This window comes from Capsicum annuum, chromosome 10 (assembly GCF_002878395.1).
Source record: "Capsicum annuum cultivar UCD-10X-F1 chromosome 10, UCD10Xv1.1, whole genome shotgun sequence".
Taxonomy (NCBI): Eukaryota; Viridiplantae; Streptophyta; class Magnoliopsida; order Solanales; family Solanaceae; genus Capsicum; species Capsicum annuum.
Genome location: NC_061120.1, coordinates 210,392,594 through 210,403,739, shown reverse-complemented (window position 1 = coordinate 210,403,739; position 11,146 = coordinate 210,392,594). Strand labels below are relative to the sequence as shown.

The window sequence follows — 11,146 nt, the reverse complement described above, 5'->3', positions numbered from 1 at the left end:
AGGAACTATATTCTGAGTGGTCTCCAAGACGACCTCTATAATGTCTATAGTGGAACCAAGACATCAAAAGAACTATGGGGGGCACTTGAACGGAAATATAAAATGGAGGATGCGGGAATTAAGAAATTCCTTGTTGCACGGTTCCTGGACTTCAAAATAATTGACAACAAATCTGTTGTCTCTCAAGTACAGGAGTTGCAAGTCATCATACATGATCTTCTAGCAGAAGGTATATATTTGAAAAATACCTTAGTTGAACAAATTAAAAATATTCTTAATACTCACATAAACTGTTTTGTAGGTTTAATTGTGAATGATGCTTTCCAAGTAGCAGCGATAGTTGAGAAACTACCACCTTTGTGGAAAGACTTCAAAAACTAATTAAAGCATAAACGCAAGGAGATGACCGTTGAAGATCTTATTGTCCGACTTCGTATTGAAGAGGACAATAAAGTTGCCGAAAGAAGATGGCCAAAACAACTCGAAGAAAAGAAAGAAAGTTGAACATGGAAGCAATCAACCCAAGAAAAAGTTCAAGGGAAAATGCTTCAATTGTGGCAAAATTCGCCACAAGTTCACAGATTGTCGAGCCCCGAAGAAAGGCAAGAAAAAGGACCAAGCGAATATGATTGATTCCAACAAAGAATATGATGATTTGTGTGCTATGTTCACGGAATGCAACTTGGTGGGGAATCCACACGAATGGTGGATGGATTCTAGTGACACGCGTTATGTTTGCGCAAACAAAGAGTTGTTCTCATCATTTGCTCCGGCCCAAGCAGAAGAAATGCTTTACATGGCCAACTCCGCTACTACTAAGGTGGAGGAAACAGGAAAAATTTGCCTAAAGATGACTTCAGGCAAGGTCTTGACACTGAACAATGTGCTATATGTTCCGGATTTACGTAGGAACTTAATTTTCGTTTCACTCCTAGATAAGAACGGATTCAAATGTGTAACCATTTCTGAAAAAATTGTAGTTAGCAAAGGAGAAATGTATGTAGGAAAAGGCTATCTCACGGAGGGCCTTTATAAGATGAATGTAATAACTGTTGAAATGAATAAAAGTTTGAATTCGTCTTATTTGCTTGAGTCTTATGATTTATGGCATGAACGCTTAGGCCATGTTAAATACAAAACGTTACAAAAATTGATTAACTTAGAAGTTTTGCCAAACTTTGAGTGCAATAAATCAAAGTGTCAAACGTGTGTAGAATCGAAGTATGCAAAGCATCCTTATAAGTCCGTTGAAAGAAATTCCAATCCCTTAGACTTAATACACACTGACATTTGTGATATAAAGTCAACACCAACTCATGGTGGAAAAAAGTATTTCATAACTTTATGATAAGAAGTGATAGGAGCAAAGAATATGAATCTCCCTTACGCAAATATGTGTAGAGAATGGAATCATCCATCAAACTACGGTCCCGTATTCACCTCAATCTAATGAAACTCCGGAAAGGAAAAATCGAACTTTGAAGGAAATAATGAATGTCTTACTTATAAGTTCTAGTTTACCGCAAAACTTATGGGGGAAGGCTATCTTTACGGCCAAACGTATACTCAACAGAGTTCCCTATAGTAAGACACAATCAATTCCTTACGAAAAATGGAATGGAAAGAAACCTAACTTGAAATATTTCAGAGTGTGGGGGTGTCTAGCGAAGGTTCAAGTTCCTATCCTAAAAGGGTTAAAATAGGACCTAAAACAGTGGACTGCGTGTTCATAGGATATGCTAAAAGTAGTAAAGCATGTCTATTTTTGGTTCATAAATCCGAACATTCGAATATTAATGAAAATATGGTAATTGAATCAGACAATGATAAATTCTTTGAAAATATTTACCCGTATAAAATTAGACATGAATAGTCTAGTGGAGGATCTAAACGATCTCGAGATGAACCAAGTGAGAATGTACATAATGAAGAAAATCCAAGACGTAGTACATGTCAAAGAACGTCAACTTTATTTGGATCGGATTTTGTAACATTTATCTTAGAAAATAAGCCTCAAACATTTAAAGAAGCGATGTCTTTGTCAAACTCATCCTTTTGGAAAGAGGCAGTCAATAATGATATAGATTCAATCTTAAACAACCATACTCGAGAGCAAGTTTGATATGAAGGACCTTGGAGTTGTAGATGTGATCTTAAGTATAAGAATCAATCTAACTCCACAAGGGTTGGCATTGTCACAGTCTCATTATATCAAAAAGGTATTTGACAAGTTCAAATATATGGAATTCGGTATTGCCAAGACTCCATTGGATGCGAGCTTTGCACTTCAAAAGAATGAAGATGAAAGTGACTTGCAATTTGAGTACGCAAGAGTATTGGGATGTTTAATGTATATAATGAACTGTACATGACCAGACATAGCATTTGCTATCAGTAAATTGAGTCGGTACACGAGTAATCCCAACAAAACTCACTGGATAGCAATGAAAAGAATTTTGGGGTATCTTAAATACACTCAAAATTATGCTTTGCATTATAATAAATATCCTGCGGTACTTGAAGGATATAGTGATGCAAATTAGATCACCGGATCGAACGAAGTAAAATCCACAAGTGGATATGTGTTACTATCGGTGGAGGAGCAGGTTCTTGGAAATCATCCAAACAGACTTGTATCACTCGCTCTACAATGGAATCTGAATTTATCGCATTAGATAAAGCCGGTGAAGAAGCAGAATGGCTCTGAAATTTCTTGGAAGATATTCCGTATTGACCCAAGCCAGTGTTACCAATATGTATACACTGTGATAGCCAAGCGACAATAGGTAGGGTAGGGAGCATGATGTATAACAGTAAATCTCGTCATATAAGACAAAGACATAATACCGTTAGAGAACTTCTCTCTAGTGGAATTATCACGATAGACTATGTAAAGTCAAAGGATAATATGTCGGATCCACTTACAAAAGGTCTATCTAGAGAAGAATTGGAAAGAACATCTAAGAGAATGGGTTTAAGGCCTACGACAAGTCAGCATGGTAGTAACTCTACCTAGCAGATTGGAGATCCCAAGAGTTAGGTTCAAGGAGATCAAACAAAGTTGTTTCTGACAGGTTCAACATTGTAAATTATCCAACCCATTCTCATGATATAGACAATGTATAGTAAACAAGGATAAGACTTACAGTGAAAAGTCTTTTAATGATTATCTAAATTTGACAGATTTGACCAAATAGTTTAATCTACAGGATTGAACGTTTAGAAATCACCTATGTGTGGGCGAAGTGGAAGCCGCTTCAAAGAGAATGTTAGTAAAGGCCTATTCTCTAAGCTCTCATGAAAACCGGAACGTGTTCATGGATGAAAATAATAAAACCGTAAGAACCATAAATGGTAAAAGGCTGGTTGTGTGACATGTGTTGTCTAGGTGTACATTAAAGCTCGACGGTTCAAAGATATCAAATCTACCGATTGACCGAGTGCATCCGATGCATGTTCACTACGGAAAGTTCAAAGGAAAACCCACTTATCCAGATGCAATCAGTCTTTGCTTGATGATCACATACTTGTCCGTAAAACTTTTACAAAAAATAGCCATTCCCCATTCATGTGGGGAATTTTTGGGTTCATAGAAATGTGAATGAGAAATGGAAAAGAAATGGTGGAGGAAAAGGAGACACCCAAATTGGAAAGTGTACTCCTAATTTGGAAAGCTAACTCTTTCTCCCACATTGGTGGAAGAAGAGAACTTGAGAGTGTTTATAATGAGAAACACTTACTCCATATGGCAAGTGAGGCAAGAAATAAATGATACCTCGCGCCATCGTCGTCGTCGCTCGGCTTGGCTCGGCTTTGGCTTCGGATTTGTATTTGGCAAATGATCGATCGATGAGATCTATCTTTTTGAAAAAATTTTATTTGACAAAATCTGAACAATGATGAAGAAAAAAAATGCAGGAAATATTTTTGAGTTTTAATACTCCATTTTATACGCAGAAACGCAGGAACAGGCACTGGTTCAACTGAATTGGTGCGCTGCTTCACGAACTAAAGCACTGTTTTACGTGAACAGTAGCACTGTTTTGCATGAACAGTAGCACTGTCTACGTGAACAGGTGCACTGTTTCATGAACAAATGCTGCATAAAGTTGCAATTCTTCATGAAAGGACACACTGTTTCATCTGAAATAGCATGACTATTCAGAACATACACATTGTTTGGGCGAATGGACATGGTTTTTCAGATAAGGTGCAACCTTTGGAATGATCCTTTACCTCTTTTCGGAAGAGGCATATTTTGGCTATAAAAACCTGTTTTCTCCACAGGTTTTGATATAGAAATTTTCAGATTACAAACTTCTTCTTCTTGTCTTAAAAATTCTCTAAGTGTGATCATTCAAACCGTGAGTGTGTTCGAAGAATCGGCCTATTTGAGGTACCGCTATAGTCGGATTGAAGGCCATTTTATCCTGGAAGGAAGATTCCATAACCTCGGGTACAGTGAGGGGGATTATTCCTTAAGGAAAGTCCGTGAATTTGGACGACTTGGCCTTAATCATTTATGTTTCATCTTTATTTTCTGAAAAATAAATACATCTCTTGGAAAGATCATTTTGATCTTGTGTTGAGGGCATTTAATACTTCATTGTGTTCTTTTTCATACTTGAACTCGAGTTGAAGTTGTTGTTCTATTATACAGATTCTACGTACCCGTATTGTGGTAGATAACAAGAGTTTCATCAGTAGTAGCCATTGCAACAGTAGCACCTAATGCGGACGCAAAAGCGACTATTCTTAAAATAAGGTCAAAAATTGCAATGCCTCTGTTAGCACTTCTTTTTGCATGAGTAGCACTTGCAGCTGCAGCAGTAGCAGCAACAGGAGCAGTTGTTCCCAATAGTGGGGCTTTTCCTTTTCTTTCTTTGGTGGTTTCCACAACATCAACTTTGGTTGATTCACCTTTCTCCATTTTGTAAAGAAAGAAGAAAATTAGAACAAAAGTGGCTAGAATTTAAATGAAGTTTGTGATGTTAAACAAAGGTCATGAGAGTAATGAAAATAAAAAACATTAAACTTTTATATTAAAGGATATAAATAAATGTAGGAGTAGTAATTGATCCATTCATTTTGATTATTAATCAAATTGATTGATAAGTGAAAAAATGAAGAAAAAAGTTCAAAAAAAAGGAGAAAAAATATAAATAAATTTTCTTGCATCTAAGAAGTGCCACATCAACATACTGCCTAACCTTCTTTATATATATATATATATATATATATATATATAGATTTGTTTTCTTGAGTCAAAGTAATCACCACACCAAAAAAAAAATGAAGAGAAATTTCAATTATATACAAAAAAAAAAGAGTAAATAGTTTACATAAAAAATAGTCAAGTTTTTATTTAAAACAAAAATAACCATTAGATATTTTTTCCCTATTCCTTTTCTTTTTGCGGTAGTTGTTTTAAAAAAAAAAAATTGTTGTTTTTTATGCTGCATTTTTATTTATTAAAAGAACTTTTCCTTTTTATATCAAATTTTTTTGGTATAACTTTTTTTTTCATAGGCTTGGGTATTTTTAGATTACCTTGCATATTTGGGCTTAGAAGTGTTCATTTAATTAAAATATTTATTTTAAGACAATGAGTATAAATGTTGATAAAATTATATCATGACGATTTTATCCAATCTCTAAGACTTGAAATTAAATTCCTAAGTATTTAGTAGCAGAATTTTAAAAGACTAAGATTCATTCATATTTGATAAAATATCTATAGCTAATAAATGATTTTTTTTCTTTTATTTTAAGGATTTAGCTCAATATAAAGATAATATAATTTATGAGCACTTCAATCATAATGATAGACGATAAGTTTCATCGGTATTTATTTTGCTTTTTAATTTATCACATAAAAATAATTTTTCTAATTTAGAGCGTCATATCATATTTCAGTATTTTGCTTTAAATTTGTGACAATATTTAACTTCTTAAGTTTAAATATTAGATGATCATATGCAAATTAATTGATGTAAAATTATCTAAAAAGCAACAAAAGGTAACCTATAATAAAGAGAATATAATTGGAATAGTCAAATCTCCACCCTTTCTCAATATAGATACGGCTATACATGTAGTCAAATGAAATGACTAACTAGCTTATTTACAAAGGAGTTGGGGATTGCTTGGCAATAAAATTTATCTAGGGTAAGTCACATGACATATATCATTGATACATGGCGTACACATGCCTTCATAACACTCGAGGATGTCTACGTAAAGAAAAATTTACTGAATACGCTTTTAAGTATTGCCTCATTAAAAACTTTATCAGGAAAAAATTAATGGGATAAAAACCTTGGTTAAGAAAAAAGGAGTACAACGCTTATTCTTACTCCCCCTGATGAAGACCCCGATTCAACTGGTTCAGTTTGCGCATTCAAATCTTGTGTACCATATTTTCAGAAGTTGAAGTTGGTAAGGACTTGGTGAACAAATCTGCTGGATTGTTATTTGGACGTATTTGTTGTACATCAATATCACCATTCCTCTAGAGATCTTGTGTGAAGAATAACTTTGGCGAAATGTGTTTTGTTCTATCTCTCTTAAAGCCTCCATTTAATCGAGTTATGCATGTTGCATTGTCTCCAAATATGACTTGTGGAACCTTGATATCGAGCTTCAGGCCGCATCTCTCTTTGATGGAATGTGTCATCTCAGCCATATGCATTCTCTACTTGCCTCATTAATAGTTATTATCTCAGCATGATTTGGAAAAGTAGCAACGATAGACTGCTTTGTAGATCACTATGACATAGCAGTACCTTCGTATGTAAACACATAACCTATTTGAGATCTTGCTTTATGTGGTTTAGATAAATAACCTGCAACTGCATGACTAACAAGATCTAAATTATCTATGGTAGTATAAAATAGACGGATACCAATAAGCCCCTTTAGATATCGCAATATATGGTTACCTCCGTTTCAATGTCTACCTGAAAGAGAAGAACTGTACCTGGCTAGCAAATTAACAGAATAAGCTATATGAAGTCTTGTGTTGTTAGAAAGATACATAGGTGTACCAATAATATTGAGATATAGTACTTCAGGACCAAGAATCTCCTCACCCTTTTTGGAAGTTGGAATGAATCTTTACTCACTTCAGGTGATTGAACAATTATTAGATTATTTAATCAATGTGCTTTGTCTAAGTATAATTGTTTCAAGACATTCTCAGTATAGGTAGATTGGTGGATGAAGATCCTGTCTGCTAAATGTTGAATCAGCAGACCAAGATAAAACTTTATCTGTCCAAGATCTTTCATTTCGAATTCTTTCTTTAAATATTCGATTGCCTTCTGACCTCTTCTGGAGTTCCAATGAGATTTATGTCATCCACATAAACAACGAGTATAATAAACTCTAATGCCATTTTTCGAATGAAAATATAAGGACAAATGACATCATTTATGTAACCTTTTTTATCAGGTACTCACTAAGGCGATTATACCGCATAAGCCCTAATTGTTTTAGATCATATAACGATCTTTATAATTTGATTAAATATAATTCTTGATACTTTGAACTATATGCTTCAGGCATCTTTAATCCTTCTGTAATTCTCATCTAAATTTCATTATCAAGTGAATCCTTCAATATTAAAAACATGACATCTTTTAGTGTCGGGACTGCAGGCCAAATAAACCTTATGCTTACCAAGAAACATATTCCACTTGATAATTATTTTTACGTTAGTATGCTTAAATAAATGTAGAATTTAGATCCTCATAATATAATACAATATTGTGCGTTATTGTATTAAAGATATCATCGATGATATATCATTTGTATCGGCTCATATTACGACATAACTAATTGAAATCTCATCACTTCATTATTTTCAGGTACCTGAACCTCTTCTGGAGCTTTCACGAAGAGTTATGTCGTCACTCTTCAAGAGCATATTGCCTCTTTATTATGATCATTTGCTCCATTTTCTTTTCAAGGATTGCTTTATTTGGAACCGATTGATCTACCAAGCTTCATACATGCTATAGACTCTGTCCTTCAGGGACATATAATAGGAGCATCTGCAGCTAAATATAAAATTAATTTTGGGTCAGCAAATGCTTCTAGCATTTGACTAGAATTATCTTTTAAATGAAGATCGTACTAACGATAATTCACAACATATTTCTTAGCTGCTTATTATATCCCCCTTATGTTAGGAAAACTAACATATACGCCAATCTATTTTGGAGAATCTATCTTTGTGAATCATGGTATATCTATTAATTACATACCGCATGTCAAAAAGTTATTAGATGGAAAATTTATGATTCCTGAACCTGAACCAATTGAGAGGCAAGAACTGATTATAATTTATTGGTCTAATACACACAAGTGCTATTGTATGCAATATATATTTCAGATCAATACTTTTTATCTTTGTTCTCATATGCAATGATTTAGCTATTTATATGAGGCATTTAATGTTAAACCAACTTGAATATAACCAACATTATCAAGATCAATTGTCTTGACTACATTATCTGAAAATTATGCTCTTGACTCAATTTAATTGAGAAAGCAACTTTATGAATGTCAAACTGCAGGTTGACAATAAACGTACATGTAACCATCTTATGGATGCATCATATCAAATGACAGGTGAACGGGCCCTTATTCACCTTTTTTTTTTCCAGAATTTAGGGAATTCGTCCCAACATTTGTTGGTTCAATAACTTATCATGAGAATAGGTAATAGTTCTTGAAGAATCTTCTAGTTCTTCATTATATGTCTAAAACTCAATATGCTCATCTTCAGGACGATAAAATCATTCAAACAACAAATAAAATTATTTAAACTTGTAAACTCCAAATTTATCATGGCATGAGTTATTTACTAGAGTAAAAGGTCTACTACTTCGAGAGTAGTTTACAAGATTTTACTATTGCACAATCTTACTACTTCGAGAGTAAATATCAAATTTACTACTTCACAAGTAAATATCATATTCACTACTTTTGGAGTAAATTTCAAGGTTCTATTATTTCGGGAGTAGATTTAAGATAAATTCCAGACTTACTACTTTGGGAGTAAATTTTAGAATAGTTCTTTCTATTTCTTCTGAATATGGTTTTCACAATCAAGTGCACATTTATATACCTTACTAAATATCACATTCACCTCAGGGAATGGATCTGTAATTATAACATTTATTAAAAATTCTCATTCCTTGAGAATGCAAGATAATTAATAATTTATCAAAAGTTTTCATTCTTCGAGAATGAAATATAATTATTACAATGTGCCTTAAGAATATCAAACAATGATACCTTAGGACTTCTTTCAATATTTTGCTACTTTAGGAGCAAATCGAGGTATACATATAGTTGTAGAAAATTTTCTCTATCATATCTTTAATTTCAGATTTACCACTTCAGGAGTAAATTTTTTATTTTCTACTTCGGGATTATTCATATATTCTTCAAGATGAAAACATAAATAATGTAAACATTATAATATTACTAGCACATAACGTATTGCACAAACTTTATCAATTTACAAGATTAGTGAGATACTATTAACAAAAATATAAACTAATATAACTTAACAGGAAAGTAAAACAATTAGACTATTTCATATTCATCATCTACAGGATAATTAATATATCCTTCGGAGATTGTAAAGAAATTTGAGGCATCTAAATTCATTGGCTTAACATTATCTTCAAAAATAAAGTTTACCTCAACGCCATTATCTATTTTTTTAAGGGATGCCTGATAGAGCTTCACCAGATGCTTTGGCGTACGACAGATACGCGAACTGTGTCCCTTTACTCCATATCGACATCTATTTTCGGTGTTCGTCCTTGGCGCTGCTTCAGGAGCTTCACCCTTCTTTTTACACTGCTGGTGTTGAGGGTCATTATTTATTGCAAACTGATCACCTTGATTAAAATATCTACCTCTTCCATGACCATGACTACGACCACGACAACGATCACAACTACGACTGGGGCCAAGGCTTCTTTCACTTCTGGATTGGTGAAAATGTGTAGCATTCACTTCAGGGAATAGAGCAGTATCAGGAGGTCGACTTTCATGATTTCTCATTAGAAGCTCATTATGTTGTTCAGCAACAAGAAGATAAGCAATCAATTCTGAATACCTTTTAAATCCCATTTCTCGATACTAATGTTGCAGGAGCATAATCGAGGTGGAAAAAGTAGAGAATGTTTTCTCTAACATGTCGTGATCTGTGATATCTTCTCCGCATAAATTCAACAGGGATTTAATTCTAAACATCGTAAAATTATAATCAGTTATATTTTTAAAGTCCTGAAACCACAAATGAGTCCACTCATAATGTGTCTATGGAAGGACGACCATCTTCAGGTGGTCGTATCTTTCTTTTAAATTATTCCACAATATAAGTGGATCCTTAATTGTTGGGTATTCCATTTTCAAACTATCGTCAAGATGATGATGGAGAAATATCATGGCCTTGGCCCGATCCTTATTTAATGCCTGATTGCCATTTTTTATGCTGTCTGTCAGACCCATCGCATCCAAATATATTTCGACATCTATTGTCCAGGACATGTAAATTTTGCCTGATATATCCAGAAAAATAAATTCGTATTTGGATATATTTAACATTGTTTAAGAAAAATAAATACTTACCTCTAAGGTAACCTATAATAAAGAGAATATAATTGGAATAGTCAAATCTCCACCCTTTCTAGTATAGATACGGCTATATATATAGCCAAATGAAATGACTAACTTATTTACAAAGGAGCTGGGATTGCTTGGCACTAAAATTTATCTAGGGTAAGCCACATGGCATATATCATTGACACATGGGCATACACATGCCTTCATAACATTAATTAATTAATTATTTTTAACATAAATGTGATATAATTGATAAAGAATATTCGTGCAACATACGTACGTAGAAATTAGCTAGTACTATATTGAACGTGTAAAAGACATTAAAAACTTGAATTGAACTTTTCTTTTTAACCTTTCCTGTTGCCAAGACTGGTTCTTTTGGAGCATTAGTTCATCTATATTACTAGCATAATCTTCTTCTTTCTTCGTCCAAATAGATTTAAGATTTCTTGATACTCTAAGAGAGTTGAAATGGAGTTGATTGATTTTTGTAGGCTAA

At 33.5% G+C, this 11,146-nt stretch overlaps 2 protein-coding genes across 2 annotated transcripts in view; both read right to left on the bottom strand.

Annotated features, from left to right (window-relative positions):
• LOC107845118 (casparian strip membrane protein 1-like) overlaps positions 1-4,930 on the bottom strand; it is a 7,644-nt gene extending 2,714 nt beyond the window's left edge. Inside the window, exon 1 of the mRNA XM_016689376.2 lies at positions 4,698-4,930. Coding sequence (XP_016544862.1) covers positions 4,698-4,930 — 233 coding nt within the window. The remainder of the gene's footprint in view (positions 1-4,697) is intronic.
• Positions 4,931-9,597: 4,667 nt separating this feature from the next.
• Positions 9,598-10,152, bottom strand: LOC107844631. The gene has a single exon (XM_016688999.1). It carries the CDS (start codon positions 10,150-10,152, stop codon positions 9,598-9,600), a length of 555 nt encoding a protein of 184 aa, XP_016544485.1.
• Between the last annotated feature and the right edge of the window lie 994 nt (positions 10,153-11,146).